General features: G+C 52.1%; 2 protein-coding genes across 6 annotated transcripts; one reads left to right on the forward strand and one right to left on the reverse strand.

The window, feature by feature from the left end:
* On the forward strand, positions 1–10,370 carry LOC129394382 (galectin-9B-like). Its single transcript, XM_055101229.2, has 9 exons — positions 1–342; positions 1,861–1,971; positions 3,157–3,252; positions 4,948–4,983; positions 5,488–5,538; positions 6,160–6,204; positions 6,672–6,760; positions 6,912–7,074; positions 8,432–10,370. The coding sequence occupies exons 1-9, from the start codon at positions 1–3 to the stop codon at positions 8,576–8,578; spliced, it is 1,080 nt and encodes a 359-aa protein (XP_054957204.2). The 3' UTR covers positions 8,579–10,370.
* On the reverse strand, positions 9,001–25,511 carry LOC117976677 (nitric oxide synthase, inducible-like). 5 transcript variants are annotated; one of them, XM_063599235.1, is made up of 7 exons: positions 25,399–25,511; positions 17,322–17,529; positions 15,679–15,765; positions 14,560–14,708; positions 13,411–13,603; positions 11,498–11,889; positions 9,001–9,117 (listed from the first exon to the last, which is right to left on the reverse strand). In XM_063599235.1, the coding sequence occupies exons 2-5, from the start codon at positions 17,335–17,337 to the stop codon at positions 13,445–13,447; spliced, it is 411 nt and encodes a 136-aa protein (XP_063455305.1). In that variant the 5' UTR covers positions 17,338–17,529; positions 25,399–25,511; the 3' UTR covers positions 9,001–9,117; positions 11,498–11,889; positions 13,411–13,444. The 5 variants fall into 5 exon arrangements, with proteins under 5 accessions (XP_063455305.1, XP_063455307.1, XP_063455308.1 ...); XM_063599237.1 differs by having other exon boundaries at positions 25,392–25,511; XM_063599238.1 differs by lacking the exon at positions 13,411–13,603 and having other exon boundaries at positions 25,399–25,490.

Raw genomic sequence — 25,511 nt, forward strand, 5'->3', positions numbered from 1 at the left:
ATGCCAACCAAGCAGTCTCTGCCACGCAGGTTGTATGCAAGATCCCAGACAAACACAGGGCAGAGGCACCGAGGCCCTCCTGTGCCTGTCACTGGCAATAATCCATGCCACAGAAGACTATTTGCTTTTCCTGGGCCTAGGTTTGCTGTGGACTTTCAGACGGGCTTCAGTGGAAACGACATTGCCTTCCACTTCAACCCTCGGTTTGAAGACGGAGGGTATGTGGTGTGCAACACGAGGCAGAAAGGAAGATGGGGGCCCGAGGAGAGGAAGATGCACATGCCCTTCCAGAAGGGGATGCCCTTTGACCTCTGCTTCCTGGTGCAGAGCTCAGATTTCAAGGTGAGCAGGAATCCCCTCCCCACCTCTCGCCCACAGGACTCCCAGCCCTATCAGGTGAATGTGAATGGCCTTTTAAGTAACCACTGTAATTGACATTCAGCCAGAGTGACACCACCATACAGATAACATGACCATTTCCTTGTAAGGGTGTTACCCATGGCTGTGTAGTCTCCTTACGCACCTTCACCTGAATCTACAGGTGCGCCTCCTGCTTCTTTTACTCTGAAAATAAGAACTAGAGGAGTCATCACGTTGCTGTTAGGTGTTGTGTGTCTTTGAATTCCAAGCTCATTCCATTCCTCTGCTATCACCATACCTCCTCTCCAGGTCCCTGGTAACATTTATTTTTCAGCGACATTGTTCCAGCCTTTATCCAGAGTCTATTACGGTTATAGTTCTGTAAGCACATTGCAAATTACCTTTGCAAGCACAGTAGGTCTCTGGGCTTGAGAAGCCGGTGGGTAAGTCAGTCTGAATATGCTTATCTGAGATAAGGATGTTCCCATCCATTCAGTATGCAACACGATGTCACCTCTCCTCTGCTCCCCGTGAGCATTTTATGCATATTTAAATAATACCCCTGCAGTCCTAAAAAGGAATGAGATCATGTCCTTTACAGGAACATGGATGGAGCTGGAAGCCGTTGCAGGAGCAGAAAACCAAACACCGCATATTCTCACTTATAAGTAGGAGCTGAACGATGAGAACACATGGACACAAGGGGGGAAACAACACACACTGGGGCCTGGTCAGGGACGGAGAGCATCAGGAAGATTAGCTAATGGATGCTGGGCTTGATACCAAGGTGAAGGGTTGATCTGTGCAGCAAAACACCGTGGCACACATTTACCTAGTTAACAAACCTGCAGATCCTATACTCATACCCTGGAACTTAAAATAAAAGTTGAAGGGGCTGGGCACGGCGGCTCACCCTTATAATCCAAGCACTTTGGGAGGGTGAGGAGGACAGATCGCTTGAGGTCAGGAGTTCAAGACCTGCCTGGCCAACATGGTGAAATCCCGTCTCTACTAAAAATACAAACATTAGCTTGGTGTGGTGGTGGATGCCTGTAATCCCAGCTACTCGGGAGGCTGAGGCAGGAGAATCGCTTGAACCACTGCACTGCAGCCTGGCTGACAGAGTGACACTCTATCTCAAAAAAAAAAAAAAAAAAAAGTTGAAGGAAAAATAAATAATAAATAAATGAAACCCCAGGAAATTCAGTTCGCTTCCTGAGCATGGGCTCTTTCTGGAACAATATGGCCTCCTAACCAGGCTGGAAATCGAGGAGTGAGAAGAAAGGGGCAGGAAACAACCAGAAGAATGGAAAGCCCGACTGGAGCCCAGTAGATACTCCGGTTGATGCACTTCGGGCCACACACACGTCCCTGTAACTGGCCCCACACTGAAGACCAGACTCAGGTCTTCATTTTCTAGAAGGAGGGACCAGGAGCTCAGGGGTGGTCCCCATCCCGGCCTGGGGCGCCTCCCCCAGAACACGTGCTCTCCTCTGGCAGGTGATGGTGAACGGGAGCCTCTTCGTGCAGTACTTCCACCGCGTGCCCTTCCACCGTGTGGACACCATCTCCGTCAATGGCTCTGTGCAGCTGTCCTACATCAGCTTCCAGGTCAGACTGTCCACCTGGCACCGGTCCCAGGGGCTGGGATGCAGGGCCCCGTGTAGCTGTGCCTAGGCCCAGCTGGGTGGACCCGAGCCAGTCTCCTACCCAGGTCACTCTGGGGACAACCTCTGCTTCCCTGTCCCAGTACCTGCCCGCCCCTTCTCCTCTGTCACTCTGTCCCTCCTTTCTGTGTCACTGTCTCTGTCTGGAACACCTGCCTTGGTCTCCCAGACTCCTCAGCTGCCCCTTTCTCTTCATCCGTCAATTTCCATCCTGGTAAGGAGGGCATATTGTTCCAGAAAGAGCCCAGGCTCAAGAACCAAACTGAATCCAGTTCAAATTCCCAGCTCTGCCATTCGTCATCTGTGGGATCTTAGACAAGCAACTTTGCCTCTCTCAGCCTCAGTTTCGTCATCTGTAGAATGAGCATGGTCATTGCCTGCCCCCCATGGGTGGTTGTGTGATTCATTGAGGAGATAGATAATCAGAGGTCACACAATGGCGCCCCTGGGCCCACACCAGGGTCTGTTTGACCTCTGTGTTTTAAAAACTTTGAATGCGTTGCCAACATCTAAAAGGTCAGGAGACCCAGGTATGGTGGTGGAGGTCTGCAATCCTGGTTACTCAAGAGGCTGAGGCAGGAGAATCGCTTGAGCCCAGGAATTAGAGTTCTACCTGAGCAACAAAGCAAGACCCCATCTCTAAAATCTTTTTGTTTGAATAATAAAATAAAATAAATAAAACTAAAGAAGGTCAGGAGATACCAATACCACGTGAAAAATGGGAAGATTAGGGTATGCTGGGCCCACATTCCCACAGGGCACCGGCAGCTGGATGGGAGCTGCTGTTACCCTTTTGGCATTCGAGGGAGCTCCCTGAGATGAGCGAAGTGCACAGTAGGCCCTCAGCAAATCTGGGCTCCTCACCCTTTGGTCCTCATCTCTCATTCCCTCCTTCCCTGACTCTCTCCCCTGCGGGTGGAAGGGGAGGGAAGAGCTGGAGGGAGACTGTCCCCCTGCGCTGCTCACCGAAGCCTGGCCCTTTCCGCTCCCGCCTCCGTGTGGCCCTAACCCCCTTGCTGCATCCCCCTGCCTGCCTGTTCTCTGCCTCCTGCCCCTGCATCTGCCTTTCGGCTTCTCCTTGGCTCTATTAATGCTTCTCCTCACCGGCCGGTGCCTTTTGTTTTAACAGAATCCCCGCGCAGTCCCCGTTCAGCCTGCCTTCTCCATGGTGCCGTTCTCCCAGCCTGTCTGTTTCCCACCCAGGCCCAGGGGGCGCAGACAAAAAGTGAGTTCAACACAGAGGCCCTGGGTGGCTGAGCAGACAGCAGGAAGGACCGAGGGTTTAAGAGGCTGGCCCCAGCCAGCCGGCCACCAGGGCCTGTAGGCCACATCTTGCCCACTCAAGAGTTCCCTGTCTCTGTCTGCTGGGCACCCAGATCCGGGGACCTGGGTGTTGCCCTGGATTCTTCACTCCCCCTTCTTTATGTCTCTCCAAGGCACCAACACATCTCCCTCCCAAAGCCACCGATGTGGCCCAGGCCTCTGGGATTCCTCACCATCACTACAGGGGTCCAGTTCCCCACCCCCCACACCCAACCGCTGCCACGGTGACCTTCTTATAAGCAAATCTGATCACACTCTCTCCCTGCTTAAAAATCTTAAAAGTCCCCAGCCCTTCAAACAAAGCCCAAATGCCCCAGCAGGGCATACGAATTCCTCCCCAGTCTGGCCCCAGTCCACCTCCTTGCCTCACCCCTAACCCACGAAGCTCATGCAACCTCCACGGCTCACTCAAGGCCCTCTCGGGCCACCATGCTTTTGCATATGCTGTCCCTGGTCCCGGAAGCACCCTCTGCCAGCCTGCCCCCAGCACACGGCTAATCGCCCTTCCATGCTCTGCCAAAGTGTCGCTCCTCTGGGAGTCCTCCCTGCCCAGAATATTGTTGGATGCTCCCCCCATGCCCCCACGGAGTCTGTACATATCTGTGCCATGCCAGTTCACAGCACCCCATTGTAACTGTTTGTGTGTCTGTCCCTGTCACTCCACCCCCATCTCCCTATGCCCATTAGGCCCCAGAGGGCTGGGACTGTGGGTTGTTCATTTGCACAGTGCCTGGCACTCACTAGGGACTCGAAGAAGGAATGAATGTGGAATGTGGTTTTCGCAGCCAGGGAGAATGGGATACCAGCCAGGACAAGAACAGTCTACTGGGTGGGGCAGGATCCACGACAAGGAGGTGAGCAGCCCTTCCTCTGGCCACTCAAGCAGTGGGGACTGGGAGGAGGGGCGCTTTGTCTATGTAGCCTTTTTATGGCCCATGATGGTACAGACAGTGCACCTGCCTCCTGCCACGCTGACTTCAGGACTGGTGGAGCCCCAGGGAACATTTGCAGGGCAGCCAAACTTTGGCCCTGGCCCTGGCGCTGGCCCTGGCCCTAGGGATGACAGAAAGTGTGCTGGATACAGTCAGACAGAACTGGCTGCCATTTTGGATTTGATCCCTTCCACCTGGGCAAGCTTGGGCAAGTTGCTTAATCTTTCTGAGCCTCATTGCCTCACCAGGGACACAGGAGCTGAGGCTGCTTCCCTCTTTGGAAAGCACTGAAGCCCAGGACTCGGCCCACAATAGGCCTTCAACAAATACCACTTCTCACCTTACGGGTGAAATATGGCACCGGAAGTAATGCTCTTGGCTGTGGGAGCTACAGAAAGCAATGAGGTCTCTATCAAACCCAGCCTCCTCTCTCTCGAGAGGAACCAGTGGGGATACCCTACCCCTCAGCCCCAAAGCCCTGTGCACCTGAGGGTAAAAATCTGGGTGCCACGGGCTCAGGAAGGCTTGCTTGGGAGCAAGAGGGAGGTGGATGTGTCTGGGGAGGCATTTCTGAGCACAAGAGCCTCCCTGGAGTTCTGCCATCGTCTCTCCCCATTCTGTGGTGCCCGCAATAACCACCGTTCTGACTCTCCTCACCCCTCCAGCCTCCCAGCGTGCGGCCTGCCAACCCTGCTCCCATTGTAAGTCTCTTGCTTTCTTTTTGGATCCTCTTGATTTTGGCTCTTCTTCTGGGCTAATGGAGGATGCAGGGCCAGGCATTGGGCCTCTCCCATCGGGAGTGGGGAGGGCAGAGGCCAGGCCCTTGACCATCTACCCGGCCTGGCGAGGTTGGTGGGTGAATGTGGTTGGCTGGCCGTGATGGAACAACCTGAGTTGCCGCTCCATGGGCAGCCATGGAAGACCATGCCCCACATTCACTTCTCTCACCTGCAAAGGGAGGCTAGGCTGAGAGACGTTTCCCCGAGAGGAAAGACGGGCCAGAGCCACCAGCGTCCCCATCTGTCTTCTCCAGGGTTCTAACCTTTGCCCCTCCCTCATCCCCTGGACCCACCCTCCGTGGGGTCTGTGGGGCCACTGGGCTGGTTATGCCCCTGGAGGGTGCCTGCCGTGTGGCACCCTCTGGTGGGAGCTGGGGTGGTCTTTACTCAGGAGAGCCTGGGTGAGACCTGGTTTCTTTCTTCCAGACCCAGACAGTCATCCACACGGTGCAGAGTGCCTCTGGACAGATGTTCTCTGTAAGTCTTCAAGTTCTGATCAGTTCACAGCTGCACAGTGCCCTCCTTCCCCAAGAACTAAACTCCCTAGAGCCCTAGAGTTGGGAAGAAAGCGGTTTAGCAAGGAGGGTGGGGACATCTGGGGCTGAGTCCTTGGCTCAGGTGACATGTGGTTAAAACTATCCTTGGGACAGCAGAGATTCTGGATTTATCCAGTGGTGGAAGAGGCAGGTTCCCTAGAGACTAGGAGGGAAACTGGTCCTTCTGTCACCAAGTGGGGAGTGCAGTGGCCCCAGCACCCGGATGTGAGGTTCCTGGCCCTGCCTTCTGGGTCCCCGGGATGTCACTACAGATCACAGGCTTAAGCTCTTCTCCTGCTGGTGCAAATCAGGCCGGGAACTTAGCATTAGTGGGGCTGCCTGCGGAGGGGCTGAGGGGCAGGTGACCGTGGTGGGGTCTGGGAACACGGCAGGAAGTTCCAGGAAGGCTAACATGAAAACGGAGGTTTACGGGAGAGTCCAAGGGCCAAAGGCTCATGAGGTCAGCCTCACAGTGGAGCCCCCTCTAGAATGCGTGGGTGCGCGTGGGTGAGTGCTCGCCCACACATGCGCTCTCCCATTGAATTTCCTGGTTTCTTTTCAGCAGACTCCCGCCATCCTACCTATGATGTACCCCCACCCTGCCTATGTAAGTGGTTTCTCAGGGAGGGCAGAGGTTCTGTTTGTGGTGGGCAGGCTAGGGATGAAGGGCCGCTGCGGAGGGATCCGCTGGCCTTGAAAAATTAAAAGCGAAGGGCTTTCAAAATGGTAAGCTGAAGGGCTTCAAAGCGTCCCAGTGAATTAGAAGACTGTGGAGAGGAGCTTTCAACCTTAAAACTGTCGTGTCAACGTGAGCACATTGCATGGCCCTCCCTTTTCACCCCACGACTCTTTCTTTCTGTGTTTGGCCAAATTTCCTTTCATGACACTAATCTAAGCCCATTAATTTGAGGAGCACCGGAAAGTTTTCCTTTGGCTTTTATGGAACCAAGTAAAGATATCGTGGGCTTCTTCTCAGCTGACAGCCTAAATTCATGGGAACTGGTACAATCTTCCCCTTCCATGTGGCGGCTGCCCTGGCTGCCACTGGCTGACCTATCCCCCTCCTTCTGACAGCCGATGCCTTTCATCACCACCATTCCGGGAGGGCTGTACCCATCCAAGTCCATCATCCTGTCAGGCACTGTCCTGCCCAGTGCTCAGAGGTAAGCCAAAGGCTCCAGTGACCTCTGGGAAGAGAGAGCCCTTCAAGGTCATTCCAGCCATTCCCCTGGCTTTTGGCAGGCTGGGGATGATGCGGAGGAAATGGGGCTCAGAACTCAGTGGACAAAGATCCAAGTAGGCTGCCCACCCCAGGTTCCACATCAACCTGTGCTCTGGGAGCCACATCGCCTTCCACATGAACCCCCGTTTTGATGAGAATGCTGTGGTCCGTAACACCCAGATCAACAACTCTTGGGGGTCTGAGGAGCGAAGTCTGCCCCGAAAAATGCCCTTCGTCCGAGGCCAGAGCTTCTCGGTAAGGCGCCGCAGCCTGGAGCTTGAAGAGGCTCCTATGGGTACACAGGGGGAGGGGGTAAAGGAGGTCTGGGGTACCTTGAACAGGATGGGAGCTGATGCCTCTGGGATGAGGGCCCAGAAGAAAAGGTGGCTAAAATTTATTGTCATTATTATTAATAATTATTACTGTCCTGCATGAAGGAAGTGTTGGGATCTGCTTTTTCAGATGAGGAAAGAAACTCACAAGTGCAGGTTACTTGCTTGCGGTCACACAGTCAGTAAGTGTCAAATCAGACCAAAGAAGGAGGTGTTATTCATTTCTTCACTGACTCATTCAACGATTTCACTGTCGCCCGCTTTGTGCAGGAAGCACTCCACATGCTGGGAGCGCAGTCATGAAGCAGACAGATAGGGTCCTTCCTCCAGAGAGTTTACAATTTAGCTGGGGGAAGGAACAAGGAAACTAAAGCATGAACAGATTGTTGCAGATAACAACAGTGCCACGCAGAAAGCAAAACAGAGCGATGAGATAGAGCGAGCCTGGGAGGGGCAGCTAGGGCCAACATGCAGAGGTGCGGGTGCGGCCTCTCCAGGAACAGCAGCAGGCGTGCTCCGCCCTGACTACACATTCAAACCACCCAGAGAGCTTACAAAGAAAACATAGGTGCTGGGACCCCAGCCCAGGCCAATGAGGCGGTCAGCCTGGGCATTTGTATTTTTAAAATATGCCTGATTACACTCTGCAGTCAGAGTTGAAAATGACTGATGTAGGGCTTTGCAGCCATGGAGCCAGGGAGCAACATTCTTTGATTTGTGGACAGCTGTGTGACCTCGGGCAAGTGACTTAGCTACTCTGTGCTTCAGTTTCCTCATCTACAAAATGGAGCTAATAATCATACGAATCTCCTAGAGCTGTAAGAATGGAATGAGGCAGTATCTGTAGCACGCTTAGGACAGTGCCTTACACATGGCATGTGTGATAGGAGTGTCAGCTATTGCAAAGGGCAGGAGGTTTTAACATTTGTACTCTGCCTCATGGAGAAGGCATTGGGGTGGAAAAGACAAGTTAGGAGGCTGATGCTGCAGGAGCCCTGGCCCAGAGCACTCCTGTGTGCTGGGTCCGAGGGATACAGATGGCACAGGCCAGTGCTCCTGTCCCTGATGTGGTGGGAACAGTATTCTAGGCCAGGGAACAGTACAGGGGAAGGAGCACGCACAGCCTGTTTAGTGAAGAGCCGGTCGCTCAGTGGGGATAGAGTGCAGGTGAGGGGCTTATTAACAACTGAGGAGGGAGGGAGGGAGGGAGGGAGAGAGGAGGCTGCAGTGAGGGTGGAGGACTTCCCAAGTGTAGTGCAAACGGCATGATCTCTGCACAGGTGTGGATCTTGTGTGAAGCTCACTGCCTCAAGGTGGCCGTGGATGGTCAGCACGTGTTTGAATACTACCATCGCCTGAGGAACCTGCCCACCATCAACAAACTGGAAGTGGGTGGCGACATCCAGCTGACCCACGTGCAGACATAGGCGGCTCCCTGGCCCTGGGGCCGGGGGCTGGGGTGTGGGGCAGTCTGGGTCCTCTCATCATCCCCACTTCCCAGGCCCAGCCTTTCCAACCGTGCCTAGGATCTGGGCTTTAATGCAGAGGCCATGTCCTTATCTGGTCCTGCTTCTGGCTACAGCCACCCTGGAATCGAGAAGGCAGCTGACTGGGATTGCCTTCCTCAGCCGCAGCAGCACCTGGGGTGCCAGCTGCTGGAATCCTACAATCCCAGAAGGCGGGCACAGCCAGGGAGAGGGGAGGAGTGGGCAGTGAAGATGAAGCCCCATGCTCAGTCCCCTCCCATCCCCCACGCAGCTCCACCCCAGTCTCAAGCCACCAGCTGTCTGCTCCTGGTGGGAGATGGCCTCCTCAGCCCCTCCTCTCTGACCTTTAACCTCACTCTCACCTTGCACCCTGCACCAACCCTTCACCCCTCCTGGAAAGCAGGTCTGATGGCTTCCCACTGGCCTCCACCAACTGACCAGAGTGTTCTCTTCAGGGGACTGGCTCCTTTCCCAGTGTCCTTAAAATAAAGAAATGAAAATGCTTGTTGGCACATTCATGTGGGTTGACTGTGGCTTCTTTAATTCATTTGGAGACATTTTGGAATCTGTGGAATCAGGCGGAGGGGCTGCTGAGAGGAGTGGGATGGGAGAGCATGGACTCCCTTTGGGCAGGGGGTCCTGACCTCACACCTCCTAATTAAAAAAGGATTAATGGCCGGGTATGCTGGCTCACGCCTGTAATCCCAGCACTTTGGGAGGCTGAGGCAGGTGGATCACCTGAGGTTGGGAGCTCGTGACTCGCCTGTCCAACATGAAGAAACCCCATCTCTACTAAAAATACAAAATTAGCCAGGCGTGGTGGTGCACACCTGTAATTCCGTCTACCTGGGAGGCTGAGGCAGGAGAATGGCTTGAACCTGGGAGGTGGAGGTTGCAGTGAGCCACGACTGCACCACTGCACTCCAGCCTGGGCAACAAGAGTGAAACTCTATCTCAAAAACAAACAAACAAACAAACAAAAAAATGAAAAATGAGCTGGGCATGGTGGTGGTGGCGGTGGGTATCTGTAGTCCCAGTTACTTGGGAGGCTGAGACACAAGAATCACTTTAACCCGGGAGGCAGAGGTTGCAGTGAGCCGAGACTGCACCACTGCACTCCAGCCTGGGTGACAGAGCAAGGCTCTGTCAAAAAAACAAAAACAAAAAAGGAAGCCAATGCATGGGCTCCTCTGGTGGCCACAGGGTCTAGAATTATCAGGTCTCAGGGATGACTTCACCAGGGCAGTGTGGAAGGGAAATGTGGGGTTGAAGCCCCCACACAGAGCCCCCACTGGGCCAGTGTCTAGGGGAGCTATGAGAAGAGAGCCACCGTCCCATGAGGGTGTTGGAGAAAGCAGGCTGGGGCTCTGGTCTTTTGGGCAGGAGTCTCGGACACAGGAAAGGTGGTAATGGGGGACCCCAGGAAACAGCCCCATGCCTCCGAGATGGGAGACAGGCTGGGGCAGAGCCTGTGAGGGCCACAGCAGGGCCAGAGCTGGCTCCTCGGACCTGGCATCCCAGTGGGAGGAGGTGGCTTGGGGAAGGGGTGTCAGGAGAAGCCGACCCGAAGCACCATATGGGTGTGTGTTCCATTGTGGGTCTCCCTGGCAATAGGGTTAGGACTCGCATGAGAAAAGTGGCTCAGTGTCCATGTGTGGGGTTCTGCCAGCCACTGAGCCACTGCCAGACAGCCCAGCTCCGCGTCAACGTGATGCCAACACATCCTGCTTGGCCCAGCAAGAATGCAGTTCCTCAGGCCCCCGTGTAGTCCTCAGGGTGGCGGCAGCAGCAGCGACTGAGAGCTTGTTGGAAACGCAGCGTCCCGCACCCCACCCCACCTGCGAGATCAGAGTCTCTGTTTTCACGGGACCCCAGATGAGGCCCGCACATGAAAGCGGGGAAGCCCTGGTCCGGAGCGGACTCCTGGCCGTGTTGCTGAGATGCATGGCTGTCACGCAGGGCAGGGCACGTCTGGAGCCTGAAGTTGGCACTGCACCTTCTCCTGCCACCTGAGACGCTGCTGCTGGAAGGAGGACGGGAGGGGGAGGGTCCTGGGCCTGGCCCAGGAGGCACAGGCCAAACCCCAGCTGGGAGCCACGTGTTGCCAGGACCCCAGAGGCCGCCACTGAGCTCCTTTCTTGGTTCTGACCAGGAGAAGGAAATGGGCCTAGTCTCTTAAAAAGCCTTCCCTGGCTGTCTCCAAACCCAGGAGGGTCTTCAGTCCCTTGGGCGAGGATGCTGTGGCCCACACTCGCTTTGACACCCTGCATTCCCAGAGGCCACATCTGTACTGGCCAAACTCACGTGAGACAGGTGGCCCCAGAGCAAAACCTTTCTAAGACAGTGTCCAAGAAGAAGCTCAAGACCTTCCCTGAAGCTCTGGCCTCATATGAGAATCCCACTCTTGCCAGACCCCGCGTCAGATCCTTTGTGTGGGAGGCAGGCCTGTGCCGTCCACCCTACCGCAGGTCTTTGGACCAGCACGAAGCTCCATCTGCTGCTGTCACATCTGGCAGCCATTTCAGAGGAGCCGTGGCCTGCCTGGGGTGTCCCTCTGTGGGGCATCTGTCCAGGCTACGACACCCACCAGCTCCCCACTCTATAACTGAGGGCCACATTCCCTACAAAACATCCCCCACCAGCCCCCCCAACAAACACACATAAAGTGTGATTAAAGTAAAATTCAATTCATGTCAATATCTCCATCAGGGAATCATACAGAGAAGACCCAAGGGGCCATTAGGAACAGACTAGGGTGTTCGTTTTTTAAACAGAGGCATGAATAATTTCACCCGTGGCAGTTAAATACACAGTGGTGTGACAGCACTTCCTGGTGGTCACTTGAAGTGGTGCACTCACCAGCGGGTTCCATCTTTCACCCACTTGCCAGGCCTGGCATTGAAGATTTCGTCTCCAAGGGACCAGGGAGGCCCCAGCTTGAGAGAGGAGGCTCCGATCAATCCAGGGTGCTACTTGGTAGGAGGTCAAGTAAAGGGCTTGATGGGGAACGAGGTGAGAAATAAGACGTGAGACTGGGGGATATCACTTTCCTCCATCTCCCCAGGCCCTGTGACCTCGGATAATGCAGAGCTGGCTCCATCGTTAAGTTCTGTGCTGGCAGCTTTAACCCCTCCTGTGGGCCCTCAGAGCGCTGACATCTCCAGGCTGCTGGGCTGCACTACCGCCCTGTCCTTCTTTGCCTCGTAGGGAAATACAGCACCAAAGATATCGTCATGGAAGTGCTTCTGGCTCTTTTAGGTAAAAACAGAGACCAATGTGTCAAGTCCAAGCTGGAATGAGCCCCTGGGGTTGCCCAGCTTCCCTATCACATGGACCTTCATGAGCCATCTGTCTTCCCAACTGTTATACTTTGATTGGGCTTGAATCTGGTTTAGACCCTAAACCCGCTCAGCACCTGCTCTGGAGCAGGCCCTCTAACCATTTCCAAAGCTTTACTTGGCATTCCCATTTCCTGCCCTGTGCTCATCCCCCACCCAAGATGCTCCAGGAAGTGTGAGCTTTCAGATTAACACATCTGGGAAATGCTACATCCTTTCTTTCCTCCCAGCCTTGAAGGGTCCCGATGCACAGCAGCACGTTGAAGGCCCCCAGAAGTCTTGTAGTAAAGCAACGTGCTTGCCTTGGCTTAACTAAGCATGTCCTAGGCTATTCGACCTTGTAACCTTTTGGATGCCAAACATCTACCGACTCATTTAACACATTTGGGGAAATGCCTGTTATCTCCTCACTGTTCTTCAAACACGCCAGCTTAACTCCCACCCCCGGGCCTTTGTATCTGCTGCCCTCTCCAGAACAGCCCAGAGTGTTTCCTTCAGTATCCACGGGGCTCCTCCTCACCATCTCAGGTTTATTCTCAGACACCGCCTTCCAGCTCCGCCTTCCCTGGCCACCCTATTTAAAATTACACTCCCCAGCGTCCCCTGGGCTATTTCCTGCTGTTTTTCTCCGAAGCACTACACCTCTTCCTTGTTTGGGTTTGTCAGCCCCAGTGGAATGTAAATAATTTTTGCCTGATTCATTTACTGCTCTATCCCTAGCACACAGTAGGTGCTCCATAAATATTCAGTTGAATGTATGAATGTGTCTTAGGGAGAGTATGCAAGTCACAGTCACAGGCTTTGGAATCAGAGAGACGCAGACTGAACTCTAGGCTCTCACTGCTGTAGACCCCATAGGCCCCCTTCCCTCTGTAAAACAGGGTGCTTCCCTCATAAAGTCCTCGGCAGGACGGAAAGAAATGTCACATGAGAATCCTTGGCAAGCACTTGGCCCAGTGTAAGCCCTTGATAAATATCACTATTATCTTCATCAATAAAATGCAAGCCCTTCCTGCTGGGAGGATGAGGGTGAGCAGACGCCAGCCTGTGTGTAAATAAGAAGTGTGAGGTTCACACGAGGCTGACGGGGGGCAGCCTTGCTCTCCCCTGAGTTCACAGCCTTGCTTTGGCCACACAGATACTTTCTGAAAGGGGGGTTTGGGGAGAGGGCAAGTAGACTCTCTTGCTCCCATTCCACAGATGGAAAAATGGAACACATTCACCTGACTTCTCAAAGCTGCCAACCAGTCCAGGATGTGCAGTGGGGCCTTCTGACAGCCCACCCAGCTCAGATCCCAGCCACTGCTAAGATTCCCTTGGGGTCCAGAACTTTTCTGGGCCTGACTCCCCTGGGTCTACCTGCCACCCCTGGTCCTGGCTCCAATAGCCTGTGCCCTTGGCCAGGACCCTCAGCCCATACACCCACTATTATACCTTGAGCTGAAAGAAATAGTCCTCGACCTGCTCCTCATTCAAGTTCAGCTTGGCAACCACCAGCTGCTAGGGTGCGGGCCACATCCCAGGCCATGCACACAGCCCTGCAAACATAGAGGTGGCCTGGCTCCTTGTGGAGCACACGGAGCACCTCGCTGGCCAGCTGCTGCTGCAGGATGTCCTGAACACAGACCTAAAACCAGAGGAAACGGTGGGTCCAGTTCCCGGCCACTGGAGACAAGGATTGCAGGCAGGACTGCTGGCCTCAGGGAGGTGGGGAGAGGGCACTAAGGGCTGTGGAGTGAGTCCCCTCCCAGCCAGGACCTTGCACAGGTCCAGGCTCAGGATGAGGAGGAGCACAGATGCTCTGGGGGCTGGGCTGGGAGTAGAGAGATAAATGCTGGACACAGGCCTGCCCTCAAGGGGCTGATTGTCCAGTGGGGCTCCCAGACTGTCTCTGAATTTGCCATGCTTCAAAGAGGCATCAATGAAGGCAGTCCCCCTGCCCAGGGCTCTGCCTACACCCCTGAAAAGTACCCTCTCAATGCAGACTGTCCATCGGGTCCCTGCAGGGTACGGATCCCGGGCTTCCCAGTTAGAAGGTCCAGGAGGCAGTCGGGGACTCTCTGCTCCTGCTCCACACAGGATGCCCAGTGGCCCCAGCACTGGGCACAGAGCACTGGGCCCGAGAGGTGCCCTGATGGCAACAAATGTGTGAGAGCCGAGAGTCTATTCTGACACCTCAGGCTCAGAGGGCAACGCGGCCCTGGGGGCAGCTGAGCCCGTCTGAGGGCCATGGTGGAAGCATCAGCCGCCCTCCAGCCTTGCTGGGTTTGAACGTAGCCAGCCTGGACCACCTCTCCCAGGGGAGTCGCCTGTCCCGGGGGCCTACTGACGACCTTCAGCAGGCTGGGCTCTGGGCTCAACCCGCCTGTGACCTAGGTTAGTCCTGAACCTCTCCGGTCCTGTCACTTCTCTTGGAAGAGAGGGCGTAACAGTCTTCACAGCCCCACTCTGATGGTTGTGAATTACCTGCATTTTAGAGCTCAGGAGCTGCAGGCTCAGGGAGGCGAGGGGCCTGTGGGGACCCCGGGCTCACACTGGAGCCTGCGTTGTGTACTGCTTCACCTGCTTTGAGGCTGCATTTACCTTGGGCTTGCCAGGCAGGCAGGAATAGGCTGTGGGCACCGCAGGCAGCACCCCCTTCCGGGCCATCTCCAGCATCTCCTCCTGGTAGACGTGGTCCTCATTTGGGCTGCGGCACTCGAACACCGGCGTCATGCGGCCTCCCTGCACTCCTGCAGGAGTCCCGGGCTGTTGTTACCATGTTGGCCAGCAGGGCGCTATGGCTCAAAGCCGAACTGGAATTCTCACTTCACTCCCACAAGTATCCTAGCTAGTTAATAGCATTATCCCCACTTACAGATGAAGAAACTGAGGCCCAGGGCATTCCAATCACTCATACATAGTCGCACAACTGAAAGTGCAGATGCAGGATTCCCTCAGCCCATCGGCGGTCAAAAGCAGGGACTTTCCCGTTACCTCCACTCCCGGGAGAGGGAGCCCCGGTTCCAATGCCGGAGACAGGAAGGCGGCCGTTCCCACCCACATAGGCCCCACACAGGGAGACAAACTTGGGAGGCCTTCCCTCCAGAGAGGTCCAGGAACCGTTTGTGGGGCTACGGTTCTGCTCTTAGGCAGGCGCTGGCCTCTGGTACCCTCCCACCTGGGAAGCCTCCAGCTACACCCTTTTGCTGGGAGTCATGGAGCCGCTGCTGCCAGAAACTGAGGAAGGGAGCGATGCCTGTGCCAGGCCCGATGAGGACACAAGGATGGGAGGGGTCCTCGGGGAGCCGGAAGCCGCTGGCACTGAAGAGGACAGGAGAAGAGGGGGCCAGTCCTCAGACACCCCGGGCCCACGCACACACAGGATGGCTGGGGAGCTGGGCCTGTGGGGAGCGGTCGTAGGGGGTGGAGAGCAGCTCCTATTTGATTTCCCACGTCCTGCAGGCGGCTTCACTTCTGTCCAGCCACCAGCACCTCCCCCAGGTCCTTCTGAAAAAGGGCCAAGGTCACTGGACTCTGGGCCCTTCCAGCTCTGCTGTCATCGCTGTCTCTGCTAGAGACAGCCACACCAGTGTGACCCCAGTGTCTTCTTTGTGGGCCAAGGGGCCCTGAGCGGCACCTAAACCCCAGATCCCTCCCTTTCCTCCCCGAACCTCCAGGGGTCGGCGGTCCCACAGGGGACAGAGTGGAAGGGGTGCTTACTTCCGCACAAAGCAGGACACTTGGTCTTGGGGCTTCGGTTGTTGAGCCATGTGCTGCAGACGCCGTGGTGCAGGGGACCCTGGCCATCTGCAACGATACCACAAAGTGACCAACGTCCCCCCACTGCCCATGCGCAAACCGTACCAGCTGCTCCACCCACACCACGGCCTCCTTGGACGCCCCCACTCAGGCACTCTCAGGACTCAATGAGCAGCTCTTTGTCCTCCTGGTTCTGAGATCTACCCGCTGTGAGCCCAGAGCTGAGGAAGGTTGAAAGGGACTTAGAGAGGTTGCAAGTTGCTCCATCTTCCAATGCAGAAAGTGAGTCCCAGAGAGGAAAAGTGACTTGGACAAGGTCACTTAGGTCATGGTGAAATCAGGACAGCTCAGCTTCCCTGACTCCTACTCCAGTGCTCCTTCCAAAGAGTTTCTCCAGGAACGCTCCCAGCTCACCACTGAGCTCCACTGACAGCAGCATGAAGTGGCCCCTCGGGGTGGCTACTGCTGTGGGTGCTCATGAGCGTGGCCCTTGCTGGTTGCAACCCTGGGTGGTGGATGAGCTCTGCGCATTTCAGCCTGCTCTGACACCTCGCTTTCCTCCTCAGTTGCCCCTCCTGGGCTTGTAGAAACCCAGGAGGTTTCTCTGGGTTGCATTTCTTTTACAATGGCCCAGCACTTGCAGGAGGCCTCCAACCAACTGCAGAGGTCCCCCTGGTTTTCCTCGGGATTAAATTTTGCTCTCACAGGACATGTCTGCCTCTCCTCTCCTGGTCTGGGTGGGTGTTCTCTAGCAGGACAAACAGAGTCTCTGGCCAGTTTTTAGAAACTGTGTTTTTGTTTCCTAGAGGACAGAGGGCTCAGAAGTGTAGGCAGCTCCCAGCTTTGCCAAACCAAGCAACACTCAGTTACAGAGGGCAGGGCAGGGGGCAGAGGCCAGTGGTGGAGCCAAGACCACCTGAAAGAGATGTTGGCCTACCACTCTATGGCAGCGTCACCCCCTCTTCACTGTCCTCAGTGACCCTGACCTTTCCTTCTTGGCTTCTGCACAATGAGAATCATCTAATTATTTCTACACTCATCTCTCCACTGCTGCCTCTAGATGCTCCCTGAGGGCAGGGCTGATGTCTGTTGTATTTCCACACCTGCCCCAGTGCTGAGCACGGAGAGATGTGAAATAGACCATCACTGAATGAGCTCAGTGAGTGAGTGAACAGCCAGTGCAGAATCTCCCCTGCGTTCAGGCTGCACAATCAGGAAGACTAAGGACCACTGGGCTCTCACCAAGGGTTGGGTGCTCTCCAAGTCTGATCTCATTAAATTGTCTCAAGAGTAGTGGGACAGTGGAGTGGTGGAAGACTTGGACTCAGCAGTTAGACCACCCAGGTCCAAATCTCAGCTCTCCACTTACTCACAGTGTGACTTTCTGGGCCACCTGAAAAATGCACACAGTACCTACCCTACATGGTAACTGATCATATACATACAGAAGGCTTGGTTTACTGCCTGGTTCATAGAGCTCTCTCCCACATGCCTCCTATTACCATTAACAACTCTGGGCTGTAGGTGTTCCCTCCCTCCTTGAACTGATGAGGGAACTGAAGGGGCGGAGCGTGACTGCTCCACAGCCTCTGCCCCAGGCTCACCTCGAGTGTGGTACATGAGCACGGCCACAGTCAGGTGGATCGCTGTGGGCGTGTGATCCTGGGAGGAGCTGATGGAGTAAAACCTGGGCTTCAGAATGGGGAGCAGGGAGAGCAGGAAGCCAGCAGACACCCGCAGGGATGGGAACTCCTCCAGCAACTCCAGGAACGTGGGGCTGTTGGTGAACTTCCACTTGCTGTACTCTGAGGACTGAAAGCCAAGGGTGATGTGAGCGACTCAGGGCGCCTGCCCCGCTTTGGGGAAAAGGCTGTCACAACCCAGTATTCATTCATTTCTTCACTCACTCAACAAACAAGTCCATGCGCCAGGCACTGTCCAGGGTGCTGAGACTACCAAGCTTGAGAAGAAATAGTTCCTGTCCTGGAGGAACTCAGTCCAGTACACTTATCTAACTTATGTGACCTCCACTGTCAGCAGCTCATGGGCTGGGGTCAAATCTTTGTTGAATGGCACTTTCCCCAGCTGTCGTATCCTAGGCAGTTTGGGTGGTAGGTGGGCAAATAATTAAAAACAAATCAAAATCTCTAGTGAGAAAATCTTTTTCATTGTCTTTCAATCTTCCCGAATCCTTTGAGGGGTCTGTTGCTAGGCTAGGCTTACTCTCAAACCCTTGTAAATCCGTCCCTCCTGCCTGAAAACACTCTCCCTCAGCCCCTGCTTTTATCAAACAGAGCAAAAGCAGCTCTCAAGCTCAGAAGGTTTACCACTGTAGAATTTAATGATATTGTTTTGTTTTATTGCATTTATTTTTGTGATTACTTTCCATTAATGGCAAGTGGCATTATTTTTCCATTTAGAGTGATTTAAAATTTTTCTTAAAACACAGGTAATCAAATTTTAAAAACTGAGTTGATTTCTATAAAAATATTAAGTAATGGTGTAGGTTCTACACAGATATGACACTATGGAACAGATGGTTCCTGGAATTTGGGAAATGTTGATGGGCGGCGTTCCCTAACCTGACACTGCTTAGAACGTTGATGGGCGGCATTCCCTAACCTGACACTGCTTAGAACGTTGATGGGCGGCATTCCCTAACCTGGCACTGCTTAGAACGTTGATGGGCGGCGTTCCCTAACCTGGCACTGCTTAGATAGGGGAGACACCTCTGAACACAATAGTGTTTGTAGTGCCATTTAGATCTACTGGGTTCTGATTACTCATGGGTCTTCTTTTTTCTTTTTAAATAAGTAATTACCTTTTCTTGATCACTATTGTATAAAACTTGGAAATACAGAAAAACATGTAGAATAAAAGAAAATATAGAAAAATATATAGAATAGAATGAAAAATCACTCATCATCTCGCCACTCAGAAATAACCACTCCTAATATATTGGTAAATGTTTTTCTCTCTGTGCACCAACATAGCTGTTATTATAGTACATATATTTTATTTTTGTAGCCTGTTTTATTTCCTTAACCTCATAGTATAAGCATGTTCCATATCATTCAAAATTCTTTATAAACATGGTTATAAATGGCTGTAAGATATTTAATGTAGAGAAGCCTCATAATGGATTTAATCATTCCCTAGCTGTTGGACATTTAACTATTCTCCAAATGTTGGGTTGTTTCTGGTTCTGCCTATTATCATGTTGTGATGAATATATTTTTGTTTGTTTGTTTGTTTGTTTGTTTAATAGACAAGTCTCACTCTGTTGCCCGGGCTGGAATGCAATCATGTGATCATAGCTCACTGTAGCCTCAAATTCCTGGGCTCAAGCAATCTTCTTCCCGCATCCTCCCAAAACACTGGAATTACAAGTGTGAGCCACGGCACCTGGCCTGAATATTTTTATGCACAGCTCTTTGTCTTTATTTTAGATGGTTTCCTTATAGTAATTTCAGAAGTGGCATTCCCAAATGGGAAGATTTTGTAAGGCTTTTAGGATACGTATTGCTGGACTTTTTTTTAGAAGGATGAAACCTGAAGGTATTCAGATCCCCTGGACCTACATGATGGGACATACCCTAATTTGTGTGTGGGGTGGTGTTGTCACTAGAAAGAGCTCAGACTCTGCTACATTGGGCAAGTTACCCAACTTCACCAACTCCTGTTGGTGCAGGTCTGAGTAGTCACTTCCCAGAAATCCAAGAGTGACTGTTCTTCACAGCTAGGCTCATGAGTGCTCATATTTTAGCTTTAAAAGTACAGATGTGGGCTGGGCATGGTGGCTCATGACTGTAATCCCCGCACTTTGGGAGGCCGAGGTGGGTGGATCACTTGAGGTAAGGAGTTCAAGACCAGCCTGGCCAACATGATAAAAACCCATCTCTACTAAGAAAACATAAAAGTTAACTGGGCATGGTGATGTGTGCCTGCAGCCTCAGCTACTTGGGAGGCTGAATCCAGAGAATCTCTTGAACCCGGGAGGCAGTGCTTTCAGTGAGCCGAGATCGTGCCACTGCACTCCAGCCTGGGCGACAGAGCGAGGCTCCAAAATACAGATGTCATTAACTTCAGTTTGTGTTATTTCCCTTTCACGAGAAGGGCTCAACAAAAATATTTGGGAAAACTACTTGTCTCAACAGCCTAAAATGCTTTTTTTGTAGCAGAAGCAGGAAAGGTTTGACCAAATATACCTGACATTAGGAAGAAATGCAACAGGGCAATGCTTCCTGGTGTCCACGATGCATGTGCCAGAAGCCGAGCAGAGGGCCTGGTGTTGAGCATTTCTAATCTTCCCAAGCAGCTTTCCCCACCACGGATTACACAAAACATTGGTTCTGCAGGATGCTAACAGGTATTTCTTGCAAAAAGGAATTTTGTTGTTCAGAAAAACTGAGTTAATGAAAGTGGAACCCATTCTTTTGTTATTTGAGAATTCCCAAGATGAGGATAGATATTGAGCATTTGCCAAACTCACTTGATAATAAAAACCTTTTCCATCTCACAGGATTGATGTTCCAAAGACCAAACTTTGAGAATCACTGCTGACAACAAGCTTACAATATAATATTTCTCTTTGTATCTCACAAATAGGAAAGCTGAGGTCAGGTAAATTGACAAAGATAGCAAAACCTAGTGATTCAAGGACTCAGGGTCAGAACCCAGAGCCACCTGACCTCAAACCCATGTTCTGTTCCACTCTCTCCCCGAAAGGGGCTCAGACTGTAGGGTGCCCCTGACCCAAGTGAGTGCCTGAAGCCAGAGGGCGAATATGAAATCAATATCAGAGCTTGAATAGAGAATCCCAAACTGACTGTGTTGATCCTGGAGACTGGGCCACACTAGAAACTGATGCAGGGTAAATAAGCCAAGGAAATGAGCAGCCTGGAAGCTGAGCATGAGGAAGGCAGTTGGGATAAATTTTGGGGACTGCATGGACTGCTGTGTCATGGAATCAGCTGGCTTATGGGGGAACAGGATTCATCTCTTGTACCTGGGGTAAGGTGGAGAGAGGAGGAGGAATAATATTCTATTTGAGGGCTGCCCAAGAGTCTCCTCTTATTGCCTCGCAGCTCTTGACTACCTTAATTCTCCATGCCTCCCACTATGAAATCATCAAGTATTCTTCTGTCTCCTGTTGTCCCCAAAGTCTCAGCCTGGGCTGTTTTCTTCTAGGGCTCTGCTTTTCCACAGCTTTAAAACCTCTCCACGTGCATTATTCTGGCTTCAGAGGTGTGGAAGAAATGGATTCTGATAACGCAATAGCATAATATCTAAAGCACTGCTGGTCCATGCACTCGACAAAGATTCATGTCCCAGGCGCTGGTCTAGGCACCACAGATACATTAGTGAGCCATCCGGACACAAATTCCCGGCCTCATGGCATAGCCCTTCACTGAGGGAGAGACGATAAGCCAGATAAAGAAGTCAAATGTTAGACAGTGATCCGCAATAAAGAGAAAAGGGGGAGGGGCCTGACATTTCAGATTGGGTGTCCAGAGGGCCTTACTGAGAAGGGGCTTTTGAATTTCCATCACAGCCTTTTGAGCAGAGAAGGGATTTAACATTTGCTGCACTTCTGGCAGCTGACAGGCATTGCACACTTATATATCCCATATTTTCTTTTCCTCTGTAACTTAACAGATGAAGACAGTGAGGCTCCAAGAAGGCAAGTCATTTTTCCTCATTAGAAACTTGTTCTGACACCAGAAAGCCCACGCTCTCTCTGCAATCTCACACTCTCTTCTTGAAATAACCATGTCAGCCACTATGTTACCCCATTTTATAGGAAAGGAAACAGAGGCCAGAGAGCCTCGGGGGCCTGCAGAGCTGGGACTGGAGTTCATGTCACCTAACGCCCAGTCCAGTTTTCTTTCTGCTTTAGTAGACTGGGAGCAATGAGTATAGGATTGGTTTTTTGTTTTTTGGTTTTTTTTGGTTTTGGTTGTCTTTTGTTGTTGTTGTTGAGATGGAGTCTCGCTCTGTCACCTAGACTGGAGTGCAGTGGCACGATCTCGGCTCACTGCACCTCCACCTCCTGGGTTCAAGCGATTCTCCCACCTCAGTCTCCCGAGTAGCTGGGACTACAGGTGTGTCCAGCTAATTTTTTGTCTTTTTAGTAGAGACGGGGTTTCACTGTGTTAGCCAGGATGGTCTCGATCTCCTGACCTCGTGGTCTGCCTGCCTCAGCCTCCCAAAGTGCTGGGATTACAGGCATGAGCCACCTGGCTTGTTCTTTCTTTTTTACTGGTGTACAGAAAGAAACAAAAGACTCAAGGGCTTGTCAAAACTTCTATGCATGTGAAATGATAGAAGTTGACTTAACAAGAAGCGGCAGTGACCAAACGACTCAGCACCCGATTGCACCGCACCGGTCTCTTGAACAGCTGCGAGGAGACTAAAGCCTTCTAAACGCTTCCGGTGGAAGGATGGGCCACAGGCCAGCAACATGGGCAGGACCTGGGAGCGTGTTAGATGTGCAGAATCTCAGGCCTCATCCCAGACCTACTGGATCAGAATCCACATGCTAACCAGGTGATCGTATGCATGTTAAAGTGTAAGAAGCCCTGCTCTGACTGCCCCATCCTGTGGTGCAATGAGGCTGGGTGTCCCCACAGAGCAGTCAGGAAGCCTAGGTATAGTTATAGGAAGACTCATGCCAGGTAGGACTGCAGAGCTGGGGTGACATGGGCAGAGGCCTCTGCAGAAGCTTAGCTCTGGTTCTCCCAGCAGCGGCAGCTCATTTTAGAGGGACTGAAGGGGAGGGTATGGGATGGTGGTGTTTCTGTTTCATTTACTGTCCCATTGAGACTAGGACTGGTGGAAGAGATGTTCTCTATGACCTGCTGAAACCTGAGAAGGAATCTGCAGGAATAAACAAAGCCTTTAGAGCTTACTAATTCTGATATTTGGAGGCCTTTGCAAGGTTTAATTCAATTTATTATTTACTGATGACCTACCGTGTACCAGACATTGCACTAGGTACTGGGGATACAAAGGGAATCAAATGTCCTAGTGTTGTATTGGGAAGGGAGGGTCACATTCTTGCATGTGTCTGTGTTTGGGGATGAGATGAGTGAGGGGCAGGCCTGCAGGGATAGAGCAATTGCATACTCGGTGTCACCTGGGTCCCGAGGGGCAGGACGAAGGACAGATTAAGGAAGGCTTCCTGGAGGAGGTGCCTCCTAAGCTGTCAAGTAGGCTAAGAAATGCTCTATGCATGGGCTACCCACTTCCATACACTCGCCACACACACTCACTCAGATGCACTCACACACAAACTCCCACCCACACTCACACATCCGCATCCACACACACTCACAGCATGTATACCTATTCCATCCACACACACACTCACATGCATCCACACACAATCTCCCACCCACACTCACACATCCGCATCCACACACACACTCACAGCATGTATACCTATTCCATCCACACACACACTCACATGCATCCACACAGAATCTCCCACCCATACTCACACATCCGCATCCACACACACATTCACAGGCATGTATACCTACTCCATCCACACACACACTCACATGCACTCACGATCTCCCACCCACACTCACAATGCACATCCACACACACACTCACAGCATGTATACCTACTACATCCACACACACATAGGCAAATTCACACACACCCACACATATGCACAGGCACCTACACACACACACACACCACATATTGTAGTATTTTTCTGGGGAAACAGAGAAACAGTCATTCTTTTGAAGAACCTCAGAAACTGCACAAGAAGAGCTCTTCATTTATCATCAAAATTCAGATAAAGTTGAAGGTCTAACTTCCAAGAAGATCTAGACTGTTTTCCAGATTGTTATAAATGCATCTTCGGACATGAAGGAGCACCTCACGGTTGCATTCAGATACCTCCTGGGATGTGATTTAGTCTTGATGATTATCATTACATGTCAGTGAATATAGTTTGATGGAAACTTTTAGGGAAACAAAAATTTTCAGAAACTGTGTCCAGATTTACTGTAGTAGTAGTCAACTCTGAGGATGCATTTTTTGACCAGGCAACTATTGTTGGGGGCCCTATACCTGACTTGGAGAGGTGTGTTTGTGCCTTTTAGGTAAGATGAGGAATAGAGGGCCCTCAGACTTAAGAGCTACATGTGATATTTGAGATAAATTGATCCTTAACATTTTTCCCAAGTCAGAGTTCTCATTACTTGTCTCCTTGATGCCAATAGAGTAAAATGCAAAATGGCTCACCACAAATGCAAAATGGCTCAAAGCCCCTCCCTTTCAACTGGCCACATCCTGGCTTTCCTGGGCTCTTTCTACTGAACCAAGCTCTGTGTTCCAAGAAATCATCCTGTCCTCAAATCTCTGTACCTCGTTCTCTGCTGAAGCCATGCCCAAGCAGTTCCCTTTGCCTGGTATGTTTCCCTCTCCCATTTTCCTGCAACACTGCCCCTCAACGTCTTCAATGCGAAGTTCCAGCCCCTCCTTCTAGAAGCTTCCAGAAGCCAGTATTGGGCTTTGGCATTAAACAGCCTGTGTTCAAACTCCACGTCTGTCATTGACAGGGTGACTCTGAGTATGTGGGTCCTTTTGAGCCTCTGTTTTCTAATCTTTAAAAAAAAGGGAGGGGAAAATATTTACTTCACACTTTTATTTAGTTTGTCAAAGATTAAATGAGACAATGTGAGTGAAACTGAGCAGCATACAGGAGATAGTCAAGAAATAGTTCAGTGGATAATGGCATTTCTCTCCTGATGAAGTTGGATTAACCCTCTCTTCTACAGTCCAGAACGATCTGTACCTTATACAGCTGCCTTGGATCTGAGGTTTCTGGGTTTGTGAGGTGGGCTCATCTTGGTCTCTTGCCTGGTGACTTTAGCATAATCCTTGCTCAAAAAATTAAATTAAATGAAATAGACTCTTTGGGTATCGCTTTCTTTTTTTCTGCCACATTCCTTCTAACAGCCACCGAGCCTGAAGACAGCAAAGCTGCCCAGACTCTTCTCCTGGGCTCCAGCCCCTCCTGTCTGACTGCTCAAAAGAATCTCAGCAAGCAGGTCTCACAGGCACCTCAAATCCAGCCTGTGTAAACCTGAGCTGCCTGTGTCCACACTCCTATATCCTAGAACCATGGTTCTCAAATGTGGGTGTTTTTGCCCCCCCAGGTTACATTTGGCAGGGTCTGGGGATGTTTTTCTTTGTCACGACTCAGACAGAGGGTCCTTCCTGGCGTCTTGTAGGCAGAGGTCAGGGGTGCTGCTGAACATCCCACACTGCATAGGACAGTCTCCGTAACAAGGAATGATCCTGCCCCAAGTGTCACTAGTGCCGGGTTGAGAAATCCTGATCGAGAGGGAGCCTTTACCTGGTAGGTCAGGCCATTGCACCGCTCTGCTCACCATCCCCCGGGACTGGTGTTGTGGAAGACAATTTTCCACGGACTGGGGGGATGGGGGGAATGGTTTCAGGATCAAACTGTTCCACCTCAAATCATCAGGCATTAGATTCTCATAAGGAGGGCACAACCTAGATTGCTAGCGTGCGCAGTTCACAATAGGGTTCATTCTCCTGCGAGAATGGCATGCCGCTGCTGATCTAACAGGAGGCAGAGCTCAGGCGGTAATGGGAGCAAGGGGGAGTGGCTATAAATACAGCTCACCGCTCACCTGCTGCTGTGCAGCCCGGTTCCTAACAGGCCATGGATGGTGCTGGTCTGTAGCCCAGGAATTGGGGAATCCTGCTCTACAGAGTTTCCAACCTCAGAGATGAAGCATCCCCT

Source organism: Pan paniscus, chromosome 19, assembly GCF_029289425.2.
Source record: "Pan paniscus chromosome 19, NHGRI_mPanPan1-v2.0_pri, whole genome shotgun sequence".
In the NCBI taxonomy this organism is placed as follows: Eukaryota; Metazoa; Chordata; class Mammalia; order Primates; family Hominidae; genus Pan; species Pan paniscus.

Bases quoted from the DNA above. Each gene is read 5' to 3' on its own strand.
- LOC129394382 (XM_055101229.2), top strand. From the start codon at position 1: ATGCCAACCAAGCAGTCTCTGCCACGCAGGTTGTATGCAAGATCCCAG. The intron at 343-1,860 runs GTGAGCAGGAAT...CTCCTCTGGCAG, and splicing joins TGCAGAGCTCAGATTTCAAG to GTGATGGTGAACGGGAGCCT. The intron at 1,972-3,156 runs GTCAGACTGTCC...TTGTTTTAACAG, and splicing joins TGTCCTACATCAGCTTCCAG to AATCCCCGCGCAGTCCCCGT.
- LOC117976677 (XM_063599235.1), bottom strand. The intron at 14,709-15,678 runs GTAAGCACCCCT...GGACTCCTGCAG, and splicing joins GTGTCCTGCTTTGTGCGGAA to GAGTGCAGGGAGGCCGCATG. The intron at 13,604-14,559 runs GTAAATGCAGCC...CTCTGGTTTTAG, and splicing joins GCCTGCCTGGCAAGCCCAAG to GTCTGTGTTCAGGACATCCT.